The sequence below is a fragment of the Chlorocebus sabaeus genome, chromosome 8, assembly GCF_047675955.1.
Source record: "Chlorocebus sabaeus isolate Y175 chromosome 8, mChlSab1.0.hap1, whole genome shotgun sequence".
NCBI classification, from domain to species: Eukaryota; Metazoa; Chordata; class Mammalia; order Primates; family Cercopithecidae; genus Chlorocebus; species Chlorocebus sabaeus.
The window spans coordinates 110232647-110252859 of record NC_132911.1 but is presented as its reverse complement, the minus strand read 5'-3'; the positions used below and the strand labels follow the sequence as shown (position 1 = coordinate 110252859).

At 37.1% G+C, this 20213-nt stretch overlaps 1 protein-coding gene across 7 annotated transcripts in view; it reads right to left on the bottom strand.

Annotated features, from left to right (window-relative positions):
• OXR1 (oxidation resistance 1) overlaps positions 1–20213 on the bottom strand; it is a 477189-nt gene that overhangs the window by 227324 nt on the left and 229652 nt on the right. For all 7 annotated transcript variants that reach the window (XM_008001339.3, XM_008001336.3, XM_073018312.1 and 4 more), the window contains one exon: positions 5517–5713. In XM_008001339.3, coding sequence (XP_007999530.2) covers positions 5517–5713 — 197 coding nt within the window. The remainder of the gene's footprint in view (positions 1–5516; positions 5714–20213) is intronic.

The following is a 20213-nucleotide window of genomic DNA, read 5'->3' as shown; positions in this document are numbered from 1 at the left end:
CCTCCTCCTAAGAACTGAGAACCAGTATGGAGACAGACATGCCAACACAAGAAAACAGGAGGCACAGGGAAGTGCAGATGCCGGGGGAGCTCATACGCAAAAACAGAGGAGAGTGGTGAGGGTGTCTTGCTCTATGGAGCCCATAAAGGGCCTCCGAGCATCTACACAATCTGAGGAGATTTCTCCTTTTGTGGATTCCAGGGCACTCTGACTCTCCCTTGGCTCCTGCTGCCCCCTCCCTCATTCATTACACATCACCCTCTCCCCCACGCCCATGGCATTTAGGGCATTCTGTGTTGTCTGTTTTGCTTACCAGTGTGCTCATTTCAACCAGGCACGCTCTTCCCCAACACATAGGCTGGCTGCCTTGAAAGCAGGGCTCTCTGTTTCATTTTTCTTTCTATTCTGAGCAGCATCTTCCATGAGGCCTTCACACAGCAGGGATTGATCAGGGACTAATCAGTGTTCGGTGTTTCACTGAATGATTCCCATTGTGGGGCTATTCATTCAAGAGTGGTCCTATTTCCTAACTGTCCAGCGAAAATCCTCCGTATAGAAAGACATCAGGAGCTTTTACTAATAGTCGCAGAAGCTGGACCGAGATATATGAATTCCAGCTCCAGTTCCCTGAAGTGAGGAATCAATATCACATAGAACCGTATGCCTTAGGGAGCAATGGTACATGCTTGGCTCCTGTGTGCACAGTTTTCTTTACTACTCCATGCTTAATTTACAATATTTTTCAGAAGTCCTTATATGTAGTTCTTTGAATTAAGGGTAGTGAAATAAAATGATTATCACAAATATCTGAGTCTACTATTTGGCTTCATTATCTATCTTTAAGTAGGGGCTGTGGTTTTGAAGGATATGTTTCTTATGCACCCTGTCAAACTCAAATGGTTTTATCTAACACAAACAATAATTGGAGTAGTAAAAAATTCCACTCTATTTTCTTCTATTTACCTATTAGTGCTACTCCACTAAGTTAATGTTTTTTATTCTAGCTCTAATTAACAATTCTATTTTTTAAAGAATAATAGAAGTTTAAGTATCTGAAGGATTTCAAATATCAAGTCCAGTGATTTTTCAAACTTCAGGTCATAGACCATTAATGGACTATGAAATAAATTTAGTGAGTTGAGACTGTATTTAAAAAACTGAAGTAGAATGTTCCATTCTATTTCATATTCTATAGAATATTCTGTTCTATAAGTAATCAAAATAGATAGTAATAGAAATGCTTTTAAGCAATTTCATCTGCGATATATTGGTATTTGCATGTGTATATATCAGGTGGTGCTGTAAAATGTGGTAGGCAGAATTCTAAAGTGGTCACTAAGATCTCCCACCCCTCTGGTGCACACGTCTGCATAACTCCAGGGTCTGGAATTTATGATGGACTTTATTCCCACGATTAGGCTGTGTGGACCTTAAGACAGAAAATCTGGGTGATCCTGACTCAATAACATGAATTCTTTAAGAGCAGAGAATAATCTTGGTTGGTTGAGACAGAGAATCCAAATGAAATAGATTTGATGTGAAGTTCTTTGCTTGAAGGTGGAGGGGGCCACATGACAAGAAAAGCAAGCAGCCCCTAGGAGCTGAGAGTGGTCCCTGGTTGACAGCCAGCAAGGAAATGGGTAGCTCAGCCCTACGACTGCAAGGGACTGAATTATGCCAACAATAAGAATGAGCTTAGAAGCAATTTTTCCCCTGGTTGAAACTCCAGATGAAAACACAGCCCAGCTAGTACCTTGACTTTATCCTTGAGACAGCGTGAGCAGAGAACCCAGTCATACCTTGTGGACTGACCTACAGAACAGGGAGTTCATAAATCCGTGTTATTTTAAACTGCTAACGTTGTGGTAGTTTGTTTCATGGCAATAGAACACTGGTACAGTACTTTCTATGGTCAGCTGTGATAATAAAAAGAGAGTAAGATGAAAAACAACTCTGAAAGACATGATTTGGTTTATCTCTTTCATTGTACACACGTAAAAATTAAGGTCAAATGATGGTAAATAACTTGTGCCAGATTACACAGTTAGTGATGGAAGCAGGGCAGAAGATACTCTTTCCTGAACCACAGTCTGACATGGTGATTACTTTCCTTTTATCTGAAGATTCATTTATTTCACATCAATAGTGACTAGCTTTCTCCTAGTTATCCTAAATCAATGGAATTTTATTATACAGCCATCCCTCCGTATCTGTAGGCTCTATATCTATGGACTCAACTAACCACTGATTCAAACTATTCCAGAGCAAAAACAATGAACAGTAACAACACAATATAAAACAATACTGACTACAAATACAGTATAACAACTATTTATATAACTTTTACATTGTATTAGATATTATAAGTAACCGAGAGATGATTTCCAGTACACAGGAGGATGTGCATAGGTTATATGCATATACTATGCCATTTTATATCAGGAACTTGGGCATTGCAGATTTCTGGTATCTGTGAGGGTTCTGGAACCAATCCCCTCTACTCCCTGAATACTAAAGAATAACTGTACTTCTAAGAAAATAATTCTAGAAAAGCCACTGCAGCCTCTAAAAGACACTTCAATGGCTGCAACATTTTTCTAGTTATTATTTTTTATTTGAAAATCCTTTGAGCCCTAAAATTATTGGTTGAATGTCTGTAGTAACTATAGTATAAAACTTCACTGCTAAATTTAAATGTACTTTACTTGGCCACAAGAGGGCTCCTAGAGTTTTCCAGGAGTGTAAACTCTAAGCAGATAATTGAAATGTATCTTTCAATGAATGAGCATATCGGTTTGTAGACGGATTCGTTGGCAAGACTTCCTTCAGTGAGATTCTCTGGGACTTGTGGTAAAAATATCACTCCACTATATTATCCATAAAATCTCCTCCAGCTGGCCGGGTGCGGTGGCTCACGCCTGTAATCCCAGCACTTTGGGAGGCCGAGGCAGGCAGATCAAGAGGTCAGGAGATCAAGACCATCCTGGTTAAAGCAGTGAAACCCCGTTTCTACTAAAAATACAAAAAAAATTAGCAGGGCGTGATGGCGGGTGCCTGTAGTCCCAGCTACTCGGGAGGCTGAGGAAGGAGAATCGCTTGAAACTGGGAGGGGGAGGTTGCAATGAGCCGAGATCGCGCCACTGAACTCCAGCCTGGGCGACAGAAGGAGACTCTGTCTCAAACAACAACAACGACAACAACAACAACAGCACTCCAGCTTATTGTTGCGCAGAGGGGATGGCGACCTTTGAGAGTCAGAGAAAGCCTGATTCTGACAGGTCACAAGAGAAGGTAGATTTAATTGGCAGAGCCTGCTATTTACAGCTCATGACCCCATCTTTAAATGATCTATGGCTGTATCCTTATCTATAAAAATAGGGTGTAACATCTACCTGTCCGAGCTGCTGTGAGGGTGAATTGAGGATAGAACTCAGGAGCTTAAATTGCCCCTGGCATATGAAATTATCAAAAAGTGAAAAATTTTATTGTTTATTACTAATACTTTTACTAAGAGACATTGAAGTACATTTGGTTTGTAAAGGGAACTTTCAATACAGGTGATTACATGGTTGCTAATATGTCAGCCTTGAAAGTAATGTTTCCAGGTCCAAATTACTAAAAGGGTTATATAGAGTATATTTAACAGTTCAGAGGTCTCTTTTAACACAATAGACATGCCGCTCACCTTGATTATGAAGCAAACTGTTACCAATTCAATAGAGAAGAATTCACAAGTGGTGGTATTATTTAAAATAACTCATTGTTCATCCTTCTGCAATCCAGCCCTTTTGAGGCTTCTATTTTCTAGGCTTAGCTCCATTATTCATGGTGGCCAAGCTGGTTAGTATCTCTCCTTTTTTTTTTTTTTCCTAATTTTTAAGGACCATTGAGTTTGTATGATAAGCTTTATTTGCTGAAGGAAAAAATACTAACTATGTCTTTTTAGCCAATTAGAAAAGCAATAGAAGGCGACAGATATGTTGCAGAGGAGAAGAGGATATTGGTAATTGGACAGAGTTATATAGACTTTGTGAGCTTTTCTAGTCAATTGATTTGAAGAACTGTGCTAGCATAAGTTTTAAAAATTGTGCTTGTCTACACTTTTGTTAATTCTCATTACCTGACTATGGACAATCTCACTGACACCATGCTTGCTGCCTTTCAGAAAATGAGACTTGACCGTCTGGAAAAAGGAAGCCTGAGAATGAATACATAAGAAGAGGACATAAAATGGTGGGAAGAGAAAGCATGGTTTTAGCAGCCAAATTCTGAAATAAGGCAAGCCCTACATGGAGGCATTTCTTCATCTTGAAGGAAGGAATTTAACCCAAAGACATTGGAAAATGACTTGACAAAGTCACACAGGAAATTCGTGTAGGAATTAGAACTAGAAGTCTCGTCTCCTGATGAACATTTCTAGGAATGGCTACTAAAATATCAAAGAAAAATATTTAAATAATCGTAAAACAAACATTCTCATATTGGGGTGGTGAGGATGGTAAATTTTAAAGAAAACAGGCCCTCTTTGATGTAACACTGGTTAACCCATTAAGCCACAGTCTCTACTATTACAGCTTTTGGATGTGACCGAATCCTCCAAATTGAAGTAATAAGCAAGGCCAAAGCAGCCCTTCTCTTTTTGGGTGGATTTGTCTCCCCTACTCATCATTCTTTCTCATGTATTAGATATTTAGTAACTTTTGTCTCAGATAGATTTAAGACACTAAAAGCTGCTATTGTTCATTACAAAGCAAGGCCAAAGACACGTTGGGCTAATATGGTACACAAAAGTTGGTAATTTGATTTTTTTGGACTGATTGCCTACAACTCTCTGATTAAATGTTAAAGTACAAAATTACAGGATATTATTATATCTGGGAGGAAATAATGTAATGCCTGCAAAACCCAAGCCATATCCTATTACTCTTCCCTATGAAGGGCCTGGATGCCATTCAATTTTTCCAAAGTAAAGCAAGGTGTAAGGTCAAAATAGACCCACAATGTAATCTGTCCTCTCTCAGAATGTAATAACTTTACTTTCTTACTGGCTTTGTTAGTTACAGGCTGACATCAACCACAGTCTTAACAACCTGACAGAACAGGTTCAGAGACCTGGGAGCCTGAAGGGAAAATGAAATAAAACAAAAACCAAAAAACAAGAAAGGCACTGGCTGAACAATGACTGAAATGAAAATAGTAGCACACAAAGTTAAAAACTGAAAAACCTAAGAAGGTTTTTCTACACATATGTAGTACATGTGTATGTATATGTATACTTACTTCCCTTAGGTTAGGATATAGAAGGTCCTCAAGCCTGTTTTATTTAACTTTGCTGAAAGTTTTTCAGTAGTTTTCCATCTTTATGTTCAGACCACATAAGAAAATGTCCAAATACACCATCAGAAAGATTTACATGTTTTATAACAAGGAGCCATTGAACTAAACAGACCCAGAAATTCTCAATGCCATTTAGGTAGATTTCATCTATTTACTCGTGTAAAACATCTGGTGCTCACCAATTGTGTAGAACCTCTTCAGTTCGCTCCTTCTGGAAGGATGTTTCTGAGTATTTGCTGCATTGTTCTGCTCTTCCTCAATGATGGGGGTCTTGGGTGCAGGGGGCTTACTGGCTTGTGGTGTTTGCTTTCCTGCACCAGCCAAAGGGTTGAACCCTGGAGCATTAATATCCACCGACTGGGACTTTTTCTTCAGCCTACAAGTAAAGAAGACCACATGCTGTGAATCCCGATTCTAGAGACACATTTGTTCCATGTTTATCACATTTTTTTTCAACAATTGAGTTATATTTAGCCTTAAGATAGAACCACATCTATTCAGAAATGACAGACATTCCCTATAGTATTTTAAGAAAAATTCTACAAATATTTTTGAAACTAGAAGGAAAAATATCTTCTGCCTAATCATTTTGAAAGATTTCATTAAAATATAATGTGATAAAGAACTGTTAATTTTTCTAATAACCAATTAAAATACAGTGTCAAAGATAATGGATTTGACTACAGTATTTAGTTCTGAGAGGAATTTTTTAATACTACAGTGAAACATTAGTTAAAAATAAATGTTAACTCCAAAAAGAATAATAAAATCATTATTTTTTAACCAGAGGCTGCCAGGGTTTTTCTGCTTAATCTATAACAGCATCTTAGCTGTAAAAATGATAGAATTCATGTTATTTTACTATGCATTCTCAATAACAATAAATGTGTTGCTCACTTCTACATTTTAGACAGCTGACATAAGGCCTAACACAGAAAGCAAAAAGCTATCCAGGAAATATTTCCCTGCTCATGCATATTTCATTTGGCATAAAAATCATTGTAAATGATGCTGAGTTAACTTCAAACATTTCAAGCTACATAACTAATGGAATCAAACCCTAAGTCCAATTTACTATTGGCCCTTGGTACTTCTGGAGGCTAATGTTAAGTGTCATTCTTCAAGTCTTCATTCCCTATAAACAAGATGGTGGCAATTTTCTTTATTATTTCTGATAACCACACCTGAACCCTTGCAATTTCCTAAAAGTTTCATACTTCTTCACACCTTCAAATTTTATTTAGGTTTTTCTAGTACGTTGGCTTCCCTTTTCTGTCTTACTTGCAGGCCCTGTTCATGCTTGTTAGACATAGCTTCAACGTAACATCTGAGAAGCTTCCCATGACGTGGACCTTGGTAGCCTCACACCATTCAGCATGGAGGGTTATTCATCATTAACCCACAATTAGCTTTTATTGAACTGAATTTTCCACAGCAAAAGCTTTGTAAAGGGAATACAATCTATCATTTAGTAAGAGTCATTAATGAAAGCAATGTTTACTAAATTTTAGTCATTAAATTATGACCTATATGATTTCTACCTTATCCATATATGACCTATATTATCTTAATATCCATGAAAATAGATTCACGTAACTCAAATTGGCAACAAATATATTTTAAAGTGTTCCATAGCACTAGTCCTGAGGAATACAAATTATAACTACATTGCACTCATACCACACCCACCACAGTGGCTAAAATGTAAAAGACCCGATACAAAGCGCAGTGATGAGAAGTGATTGGAATTCTGCTGCCCTGCTGGTGATGGTGCACACTGGTAAGGCTACTTTGGAAAAATCTGGCAATACCTAATGAAGTTCAAGGCATGCATCTTTATGTGTTAACCAAAAGATGCATTCAAGGATGTTCATCTCAGCATGATTTGTAATACACAAACATTGAAAAAAATCTCAAATGTCTATCAACAGTAGCATAGAATTTTATACAGCAATGGAAATGTATGAACTATGACTATTAGCAGCAACATGAATGATTTTCATAAAGATAGTTTTGAGCAAAGAATCCAGACATAAAAGAGTACATGCCCTATGACTCTATGTATATTAAGTCCAAACACAAGCAGTACTATCTATGATATTAAAATGGTAGGCTAAACATTGGGGAGTTATTACATTGATGACAACATGAAGGGGTTTATGGGATTCTGGTAATGTTTTGTTTCCTGATCTGGGCACTGGGTACCAGGATGTATTTACTTTGTGAACATTTAACTATCTATGATTTTTGGATTTTTCTGGGTATATGTTATACTTCAATAAAACATTTTCATGAGAAATTGACTTTTACCTTATGGTAATCGCTTCATAACTGCAGGGAATATACTTCAAAACTTCCAGTAGATGCTTGAAACCACAGATAGTAACAAGCCCTATAAAGTACATACCATGTTTTTTTCAATACATGCATAACTATGATAAAGTTTAATTTATAAATTAGGCACAGTAAGAGATTAACAATAACACGGAACAACTATAATAATATACTGTAATAAAAGTTACATGAATGAGGTCTCTCTCTTTCTCTCTCTTAAAATATCATATCGTACTGTATTGCAGGTAACTGAAACTGCAGAAAACAAAACTGTGGATAAGGGGGTACTACTGTATTCATTTACAATGAAGATTATATATGGTGCCAATGGCTACTTGCCTCAAAAAGGTGACAATAAAAGTAGACTGAAGCACTTTTCATTCCAGCCTCCTAAAAACTGACAGAGTAGAGTGACATTTAATGAATAACCCTTTTTTTTCCCACTGGGAATGACTGTACTCCCTATCCAGCACCCTACTTCTCATGAGCTGAAATGAACAGTTCATTCATTCCTGGAATGGCTACTCACCATCCCATACTGTTCTGGGCACCAGGGATACACAGTGAACAACACAGACAAAAGAATTGCCATCCTGGAGCCCTTATTCTTATGGAGGGAGACAGGTGATAAGTAAACAAGCCAATATATAACAAATTAGGTGGCAAAAAAATGCAGTGGATTAAAATCAAGCACAGTAAAAGACATAGGGAATGAAGGTATGCATTTGTACTGCTATGTATGGGAGAGCCAAGTAGGGCTCATGGACCATTGGACTTTTGAGAAGAGATTGAAGGGAAGAAGCCATGATCATAACTGAGGGAGCCGTTATGAGAGAGCAGCAGTTCAGGAAATAGACTTGTATGTTATATTAGTGGAGCAGGGAGGCCACGATGGCTGGAACAGAGAAAAAGAGGGGGTGAGAAGCTGGAGATGAAGTCAAACAAGATGGTGCTGGGGGCAGGGGAGTGAGGCCAGATCATATAGAGCTTCAAGACTGTTAAATGAGGCCAAGAGAGGATTTGAGCAAAGGAGTCATCACATGGTAAAAGAATCACTCTGAGCTGCTTTGTGGAAATTAGGGTGAAAGCTGTATCTCACAGTTAAGCAAGCTGAATGGAATCCTTCAAGGAGTAGTAACCAAAAATCACCTGTGGCATTATATACTTGAGGAAATATGGATTTACACTGTATAGATTTATCTACTTTTTCCTAATGCCTTGTTCTTCCCAATAACACCATTCTTAGGTGTTTGTAGACTAGAGTTTATATGTACCTAAGAAGGCATTAAGATTAATTAAAAAAAAAAACAGTTTAAGAAATAAGTTGCATGTATACACAATGGAATACTACTGAACTTGAAAAAAAAATCCTGTCATTTGCAACATGAATGAACCTGGAACACGTTAAATGAAATAAGCCAGGCACAGAAAGACAAATACCACACAATGAGACTTATATGGAATCTAAAATAGTTCAACTCAGAAGCAGAGTAGAAGGGTATAAGGAGTTTAGATGAGTACAATGTTGATCAAAGGATATAAAATTTTATCAGGAGAAATAAGTTCAAGAGATCTACTATACAACATGGGTGACCATAGTAAATATCCATGTACTGTATTTTGAAAATTTCTGAGAGTAGGTTTTAAGCATTGTCACAACAAAAAATAAAGATGTGAGGTGATGCATATGTTAATTAGATTAAGCCATTGCACAGCATATACATATTTCAAAACATCATTTTGCACACTATAAATGTATATAATTTTTATTTTTCAATTCATAACAAAGAAGATAAATAAACCGTAGATCACCAAGGCAACAAAGCTTATTCGGACTAGCATGGCTTTTCAGGAGAGCACACTTATACACACCACGACTTAGACCGCACTCACAGTATTATGTTGAACCCTATGAAATCACTAATATTCAACCATTTCTGACATACAAAATGTCAATATTCTGTAGTTGATCCTATACATTTTATTTTAAAATTAAATTTGAGTTTCAGTATAAAGCAATTTATTTTGGGGGAAGGCAGTTTCAGAGGAGTAGAGATTTAGAGGAAAGGTGTTAAATTATACAAAAAGCCAGCTGCTCTTTAGTTCTAAGCAATAATTATTATCATTATTAACAATTATTTACATTTTATAAATAAGTTTTACTTTCAATTCACATAGCAGATTATTTTATCACCACAAACTGTTTACATTTTACATTGGCCCATTTTAGAATTGATCTAAAGTCTCATATTGGCTTATAGGATGGCTTATATTTGATAAAGGGATAGATACTATAATTGATGATGTTCTACCAACACTACAAAATATGTAAGCATCTCATTGGCCTTTTTATATTCTCCTTAGAATGAGCAAAGGACATGGCACTGAACTCCAGACGGCCAGAGACAAACAGAAAATGACACTGTCATTCTCCTTCTTCTTTCTCCCCCTCCTCACCAAACACTCTTCCCAACCAAGATTTGAAGGGCATCACGTTTTTGTTCTAAGTTTAGAACACTGCTACTAGGTTTTCTGGCTTGCATAAGATGAGACTTCCATTTTTACGTTCTTAGAAAGCAGAACTGTGTGGGTAACTGAATTACTGGCTAACAATTCTAAAAATGAGTATTGTGGTTGACAAGGAAACCTGTTAAATGCTACCTTCAATTTCCAAATTTCATGAAAGGGGAAGTCTTGTTAAATTTTTAACAAGGTTCTTAATTAAATGTGTTAAACAAATGTAAATATGGCATAATGGAATATGTAGGTGTGCTGCATGAGATAAAGTACCCTATTTGATAATAAATGAAACATTAAAATGAAGACAAAAATAAGCTCTTAATAGGTACTGAAAGGTTCTTTGTTGAATGTGCTTTGTATTCCCAAAGGAAAATGGGTGCTGACGCCTTAGATAAAGACTAGGAAATAAGGAAAAGAAGCCATCTTTCTTGGCATGGCCCCTATAAGCAGACGGTCTGGTTTGTCTTAGCTTTTGCTTTTTCTTGTCCCTCTGCTTTTGAGAGGAAAAGAACTATCCTATTCCTCCGCACATGTATTCCAATGCCTTCCTTCAGCATAGTAACAATGTTGGGTGCTTTTCTGAGACTCACTCTCCTCATCTATAAAATGGGTATAAAATATATCTGAAAGGTTCTAAGAATCAGTAAACACCATATGTGAAAGTGCCTAGCACAGCATCTACACAGGAAGCTCTCTATAAATGCAAGTTCCAATCATTTTGTAAGAGTATGTAAGATGCTATAACTGTGTTCTGCACAATTCCCAGGCATGCTCAGGAAATTATATCCACTTCTCAGGCTCCTTTCCTCCTGTACCACTTTCGATAAACACTGAGCCTGCAGGGACTGCACTACATTTTGAAGGAGGCTTGACTCATTCTGGAGTGTGGGTTTTGAGGGAAGAGTGAAGGATAACAAGAGAACTAACTGAATACGAGTCCCTTACGTGGTATGCAATGTGATATTTCTTTCACGACAGTCTCCAAATCTTTCAGAAAATAACTAAACCCATCGGATAGATCACCTGAGTGTGTGTGTGTGTGTATGTGTGTGTATAAATATATATGTATATATATATACGTGTGTGTGTGTGTGTGTATACTCCTCACATATTTGACCTAAGACAGCAAACTCAGGAGCATAGATGGAGACCAGAGAACCATGAAGAAGTAAGGACAAGAAGTGGCAATGCAAATTGAGGAGGGCTCTTTACTTTCCTACTCTATAAAAATAGGGTTCAATACCATTTCAACCAGTTCTCCAAGGAGCAGGAAAGGCCTAGTAGGTTGATAATAAAATCTGAAGTCACAGAAACTAGTGAAAAAAAGAACTGGCAGAAAATATCCAAAACTCAACAATTTTAACAGAATGATTCTTATAGCAATTAGCTATATTTTACTCTTGCATAATTTATTTCTATTTTACTAGAAGCATAGGAAATCTAACACTCATTTTCTAAATCACTTTTTGAGTAGGATAAATGCACTTTTTGGCTTAAATGAATGAACGTACATCCCAAAGCCCAGGGCTTAGGGCAACAGTGACTGAATGTGGCTTTACACTGCTCACTGTGGAGGGTTTCTCTCAATATCTGGGTCAATTCTCTATTTCAATAGCTTTCGTTGTGGAGAATCTTTCTTCAAGCTTCTTCACTTTTAACCCTTATAAACCATTATTTATCACTTGTCATACTGTTTTTGTCTTATCTTCCCTTTTCCTCTCATATCTGTGGGGTTTTCACTTTCCTACTATCTCCACCCTTCTATCATCATCCCCTCACGTCATAACCAAGGAATGCTTTTCATCTTTCTACATCTATCATGCTCTGCATCTCTTAATAGTTTTGTAATCTTGTCTAAATACTGCATGATACAACTCTACGTTGAGCCTAAACGACATCACGATATGACTGAAATGCATAAGGAAAATACGTTTTTATTTAATTGAGTTCTTCATTGGAATCACCTCTCCCATCAAGTGGAATTCAAATTGTGCCTGGATTATAACTAGTTGGATATGTTCCTGAGTTCTGTAGTTGTCTGGAAAAAAAAAAAAAAAAACAGATCTTCTACTATCCATTTACTATAGTCCTAAGATATTGGTGGTAATAGTAGCAACAGTTGAGAAAACCCACTATAGCATATGGGAATATTCCCTAGGCCTTAGGAATTTAAAGCAGTATAAAATTAGCATATAAAAGTCACATTTCCATATATTCCACTGTGTACCTTGAGAATAACAGAATGGCATTTAAGACTATGGACATGGGGACTGGATTATCTGGAACTGATTCCATAATGTGGCATTTACTAACTGTGTGACCTTGGGCAACTGGGCAATTTTCTTAACATTTCCTTGCCTCCATTTTCTCATCTGTAAAATGGGACTATTAACAATATCTGTCATAAAATTGACACGAAGATTAGACTAATATTTGAAAAAGTACTTAGATTTGGCATAAGTATTGTATAAATGTTTGCTTTAAAAAAACAAACATGAACATTCATTGAGCACTTATAAAGTATCAGGTACAAGGCCACATGTTATACATGCAATATTTCATTCATTGATCACAACAAGCTTATGAGGTAGGTAGCATATATCCTATTGGTAGAGGTATCAACTGAGGCTTAAAGAAAGTAATGGAACTAGAAATTAGAAAAGCTGAAATACAACCAGGGCATTTTGAACCAAAGGCTACACTCTGGAATTAGGAGGCAGAGATAAACTTCAGCTCTTACACTTGGGCAAGGACCTGGACTATCTAAGTCTTATATTTAACAGTGCTATTCATGCTATATCTGCCTGCTCTACCTAAGAAAGCTATTGTAAACATAAAATGTGTTCATTTCTATTACAGCAGTGTGTAAAATTCCACAGAAATCTATATGCTAGTAGTAGCTATACACATTATCACTTTGCCCTATTCATTTGTTGTATGTTCACACAAGTGTGTGTGTCTGTGTGTGTCTGTGTGTGTGTGAGAGAGAGTGTGTGTGTGTGGTATATGAAGGTATGTGAATGACTGTGCCCCAAAGGCCCAACACTTGTAGTCCTTTCCAGTAATTTCCAGCAAGAAGACCATCTGTGGTTTGCACATCTTGTTACTGTTAGGGAAGCTGTCTCTTTGCTTCCTAAAAGAGCTAATGTAAGAATATTATTTAAAGTAGGAAAGCTGCTGAGAATGCAGATTTTCCAAGTTGGATACTGTGGCTGCTGCAAAAGTCTCAAGTTACTCAAAAATAAGCTTTGGGGAGCAAATGCATAAAGAATTTTCACATTGCAAAATTAAGGGTTTTTGTTACCCCTCCTATAGAGTCTGACTAAAAATCAGCAGCTAAAAACAAACCATAAAATCAGCAAAACCCAAGCATATTCAGAAACTCAACCACAGAGGAAATGATAGATTGGAGACTTATGCTTCAAAAGAAGAAAACAATTCCTTGGGGATATAGAATATTCCAATTCTAGCCCACTCAGTAATTGCAGTGGCCATACTATTCTTTGTGCCCTTAAAGAGGAAGATTAAGACAGAAAGTCTATTACTGTGGAATCGGGAATTACACAATTTACTTTTACAATTGCAAACCAAAGCAAAAATACTTCAACAGAAGTATCCTTTGGGAATTCAAATTGGTGTTGGAACAGTTAATGGGATGCTGAAACTAGATAGTTTGTTATAACAAGATATATTTCCAACCCTGTATTCATTCTAAGAAATTTAAGGTGCAAAGACATGCAGAAATGGTTTGCTAGAAATTCTAGCAAAAACAAGAAATTCTCTCATTAAATGCAGTTGAAATTAACTCTGTGGAGGGCTAGGCCAGTATAAATAATAATAATTATATAGAAGCATACATAGATTCACTGCTATTATACTTAATTTTATGCTATGAATACTAGAAATTAAACCCCAAACTAATTCTGCCTCTTCAGAGTTTAATAAACCCTGACATAAAACGTTAGCATTTCTTACTGACCTTTAATGAAAAGGACATCTAAATCCTCTAAGTTTGCCAGCTGGTTTATTTATATTTCAATTCTTGCATCAGCTCAGAGAAAGAAGTAATATGAGAGAAGTATTTTCTATTAGAAGTGAACACCACCAGATCAACTTAATTACTACATTCATGGAAATTCTATGAATTTCTAGTCTGTTCATCATTTCATTCCTAGCATTTAGCATAGAGCTAGTCATAGAGTAGGCACTTAGGAAATAAATTGTTGAATGAATCAATGGTTTCATTATGGGGGAAGAAACCACAAGAAAGCAAGCAAGTCTACATTTAAAAACCTATGAAAACAAACTAAAAAAAGACTTGTGATATGTGATAGCAGATATAATGATTAAATTAATGCATCCACATAACAGCCTCCTTCCTATCCCATTTTAAGAATATGTGTTGGGGCCGGGTGCAGTGGCTTACACCTGTAATTCCAGCACTTTGGGAGGCTGAGGCGGGCAGATCACTTGAGGTCAGGAGTTCACGACCAGCATGGCCAACATGGTAAAATCCCATCTCTACTAAAAATATAAAAATTAGCCGGGCGTGGTGGTGTGCACCTGTAGTCCCAGCTACTCAGGAAGGAGAATTGCTTGAATCCAGGAGGCAGAGGCTGCGGTGAGCCGAGATCTCGCCACTGCACTCCAGCCTGGGCGACAGAGCAAGACTCTGATTAAAGAAAAAAAAAAAAAAAAGAATATTTGTTGGAGCTTAGATAAAAGAAGGAGTTTCTTCTCCACCATTAATAGTATGATAAATCCAAATAATACCTCAATTTTTTATTCACTAAGTCATTTTATAATTTCTAAATAAATACTCCGCAGTTTTGATAAATCGATATCATTATGCAAAAATTTTCCATAGTGCCCTGGTGGACAAAACAGGGCAAGGGCTCTAAAATCAAAGATCTAGATTTAAGTCCAGGATCTAGTGCTTTCAACAACCTAGTAATAAGATATTTTAATTTTATTGATTAGAAATATGTAGCATGTGTTCTTGGAGCAATCTTTAAGAACTCTGCATATCCCCTTTCTACTACAAAGTTTCAAATACTGAGTTAATAGCAGCAAAATTTGTATGGGTTTTACCCTATGTACTTTCTGATTATGTCACTATATCACAAGCGTTCACTTTGAAATTACACAAATTTCCAATTTCAGTTTTTGCCTTGGAACTTCAAAGTCTTTCAACTGGAAAAGGCTGAAAGTAGGAACATATTATGTAAATCCAAAGATTAGGGCTTGAAGGATTTGGAAGTCAAATTCTTGTAAATGTTAAACAGTCTTTTGCAGTAACTTGCAGAGATGAAATTTAATTTCATTACCTTTGATGGAGTGATTTGTAACACGCTATTGCCACATTGATTTCATTCTGTTTATTCATTTTAGGAAGAAGGAATCAGAATAAATAAGACTATTTTAAGACTTTAGGCTTTTATTCAACATTGCTGATTAAAGAAACCTATTTTTAACAAGGCCTATTACAAACTATCTCTATAAAGCATATGGACAAGCCGATTAAAATGTAGTTTTGCTTATGCACAACATAAGGCAACTCCAAACTTAATCAAGATAGCTTCTGCAGGTAATAATAATCTGGGCCAAAGCCCAGTGGTTTATAGTTAAAATGACAATGTAGTCCAACAATGTACCATCTTAAATTTCCCGAAACGAAGACACAAAAGGCAGGAAAAGAAGGTATAGAAAATGTTTCTTAGCTACATTTTAATTCAGGAATTGGATGGAAAACACTCTAGGTAACCCATTGTTTCTTGACTTCTTCAAACTAAATCATCCTATTGATGAATATAAAACATTCTTAAGTCATTATAAATGTTTTAAATCAAAATGACATTTTCTGGTTTTTTAAAAATGTACAATTGCATTACTGATTACATTGCTGATTGAAATGATTTCTTTTGAAAACTGCCCTATCTAAATTTGGATTAGCTACCCTAGACAGGGCATGCCATGTCCTCTTCCTTAGTTTGAGAATCACTGGGTGTATCTGTTCCAGTTTTCTTCTGCTTAGATGATAGTGGCTTCACACATGAAAGCTATGTAGTGCTCCCAGTACAACCAAGTTGGATTTCAGACTTTATTCAGAAAAAAAAAAATCATAAAATCTTAAAAATTACATTACAGAAATCACTTTTTTTCGTCTCAGCAGCGACTCTATAAACATTATCTTTCCCCATTACTTTAAAACTTTCCTTTCTATTACAGAAGAGAACATGATCCTCTTCTTGCCAAAGCCAGTCTCTCCACATGTTCTCTAAACCTAATTGCATCCTCTCTTTACACTAGGGGTTTTAATGTTCTAACCACTCTCTTCCCTCTATAAGTCCTGAACTAACTGAGAAATAGACAGAGGGGGCAAGGACCCCACCCCAAGCTGGCACTTGGAGAAGCAGTGTCCCGGTGAGATTGCCCCAAGGGCAGCAGGAGTTAAGACGGACATGCTGAGGGTCATCAGGTCCCAAAGGGAGAAGCCAGAGGAGGCTGGGTCATGCATCCAGAGGCCTTCCTTTTCACAGCCTCAGAAGTCACTCTTCTTCCTTTGGGGAGGCATGTATTGGGGAGAATGAAAGAAAAACCAATATTCTCTTTGAAATCCTTCAGAAAAGAAGAACATTCCTATTTTATGCACAAAGGAAGGGACGCAGGGAAGGGATAAAAACTTCCTCTACACTCTCTTTTCAAGGCTTTACTCCGAGGTGATCTCTCTTATCCCATTCACTCCCTCCCTGCTCACTTATTCCTACCAGCATTCAGCCAGCGCCAACACTTCACATCACTTCAAGTCTGTTTCTCTGTAAGGCCACCCTTCCCTTCCTCTAATTTCTTCTCTCCTTCCCAGCACACAGCTTCATCTCCCATTCCCTGCACAACCCTCTCCGAAATACTGCTTTGTACTCACTGCTTTCACAAAACAACTCAGGTTTCCCTAACTTCATGTGGTCAATTTCAGAGGGTACTTTTCGGCTTTTATTTTTCTCAGTCTTTTACTTGCTGGGTGTATTTGTGGAAGAGAACGGCACAAGGGTTAAGACTATGGACTCTGAAGTCAGAATGCCTGGCATTCAACACTTGCCTCTTTATGATGGAATCTTGGGCAAATTACTTAATCTCTCTATAGTTTCCTCATTTGTAAAATGGATCTAATAACAGTTCTCAACTCAATAGTCTATTGAACGAATAATATAACATCATGCAGATAAAGTATGCAGCATGATACACACTGGCACATATAAATACTCAACTTTTTTTAACCACTCCTTCTATCTTGGAGCATTCTACTTTCATAGATTCCCTGACATAATTCTTTATTCCCTTTTTCACTGTTCCTTGAATGACCCTCTTTTCTTTTTTTAAGAGACAGGCTCTCACTGTGTCTCCTAGACTGGAGGGCAGCTGTTATCATAGGTCATTGCAGCCTCTAAACCCCTAGGCTCAAGGGATCCTCCCACCTCAGCCTCCCAAGGACCTGGGACTACAGGCACACACCACTGTACCCAACTTTATTTTTTGGAAGACACAGGGTCTCACTATGTTGCCCAGCTTGGTCTTGAATTCCTGAGCTCAAGCAATCCTTCCATATCAGCCTCCTAAAGTGTTGGGATTACAGGCATAAACAACCACACCTGACCCAAGTCCCCTTATTCTATTCAACCTCTAAATATTTTGCAAGTTTGATTCAATCCCTAAGTATTTTGGAATATCCAGGGGCCTAATCCACTTGGTCCAGTTGGGCCTCCCTCTGCTCTATTTTCACTCTTTCCCTAGATATTGTAGTTTATTCCTTTGGGATTAAATATCTATATCCTGCAAACTCTTTTTTACCTCCAAAGTTTTCCTCAAAACTCTGAACTTAAATATTCAACTAGCTACTTGGCAGTATCCATTACATGCATCACATTTTATACTTAACATGTCCAAAACTAACTCTTGCTTTCTAAACTCGACCCTAACTTTCCTCCTTGTCTTCCCAATCTCTGTAAATGGCACCAGCACGCACTCACACAGTCACGCACGACAGAAACCTTGAAGTGTACTTGATCCTTTCCTTTGTAACACTTTCCAAGTCTGATTCATCAATAAACTCTCTCTATTATACTTCCAAATTATATCTTAAGTTTCTTCATTTCCTAGTCATCACTTCTCTGGACTGTTGCCGAAGCCTCCATGTTGTTCCCTCTGGTTAGACCTTGGTCCCCTACTACCTACTCTGCTATAGCAGCCAGAGCAAGCATTTTTAAACCTCAAGCAAATGGGCTGTTCTCCCACTTTAAAGAACTGAATGGCTTCCCCCTGTGGTTGGATGAATTTCTAAGCATCTTTCAATGGTCTGTAGGGCCCTGATATCTCTGTCTTGGACCATTTTTCTTGCCCATGTCCTAGTTGCCTTGATATCCTTCAAGATTCCCAAACATATGAATCTCTTTCTGTCCAGAGGGCCTTCACATATGCTCTTCCCTCTGCTGGAATACTCTTTGAATTGCTGATTACTTCTTATTTTTTAAGTCTCCTCTGAAGGACCATCCCTACAATTTTAAGTAGGTTGTCTCTCATCCTCCTTCCCTACCCCCCACTTCACTCCAGGTTACTCTTTAGCACTGCATTCTGCTCATTTGCTTCTCATGGTATTTATCATAAAGTCTAACAATAGATTTGTTCATGTCCACTTTGTTCTGTCTCTCTCATTTCATTAGACACTCTGATGGGGAGTGTCTTTTGGAAGACACTTCTAAAAGGAAGTACATTTCTTTTATGCATCTAATATAGTGCTTTGCAATTATATGCACACAAAAACATATACTACATGAATTAATAAATGCATGAATCAATCAATTCACGAATAAATGATGCCCTCCTCATAGGCTTCACACCTGTCTCCATACGGAAGACTTATAGGATATGTGGTTATGTGTATTTTTCTCCATGTTCTTTCATTCTTAGTTTGGCTCAGTCACAATGTTCCAAATATTTCGCAAGAAATTACTGTCACATCTCTTTGGTTAGAAAACCACAGCATACCTCATAGTTATGTAAAAATAGAGCTGTCTCCTGATCTATGACCTGGACCAATTTTGAAATTCAAAAATTATGATTGAATACACATTTAAGGAATAGGGTTGGGTAGAAGATTCTTTTAAACATGTGTTGATTTATTGGTATTGTGCTAATGAGCATTTTGCACCTGCATTTTCCAGGCCTCATACTTCTGCAGGTGGTAAATTACATTAGGAGAAAAATCAAATGGAGAGTGAATGTAGAAAAGCAATATATTATACATTAACAAAGCCAGGAAAAAAGGGGCAATAGAAAAATATGTCTCCATATATGTATTTCTAATTGCATGACTGACAGAAATTATGACATAACTACTTAAAGCAGTATATTTTTCAATCCTCATTAGTATATTTAGTCAATCATCATCAAAGAATAATAAAATCGGATGACAAGAAAAAGTATAATCTTTATTTATCTCTAGATTAGAGGGCTTTTACATCCATCAGGCAGCGTAGTTCAACTATTAATATTATAGTGACAGTACTGTAAGATTTCTTGAGCTCATGCTATACATTAAGTAAATGATAAATAATTGTCTTTAATCCATTCACTATAAGCCACTTGAAGTCAGGGATTGTCTTATTCCTATCTGAACCTCCAGTGCCCTGTATTCTGGTACATAGTAACTACCACTTAAAGCTTGACTTCACCTAAGATAAACTTAATAACCTGGAATGTACAAACAGCACAGGAAAGATTACCTTGAAACCCTCTCAGAAACCCTTAGTTGCTCTACATCACAAACTTGATATTAGCACTACAGTTTCAAGGGTGCTCCTCTGGACTTCTCTTCACTGTGAGTGTAGTAAAATTAAAACAACAGTGGTCTGGACTAAACATTAAATTTTGAAGTGAGGCATCTAAACTGAACCTCATAATTCCTTCATGTGTACAAAGCTGAGAATCATTCCTGCAATATTAGCCTAACAAGGGTACAGGTCTTTGTG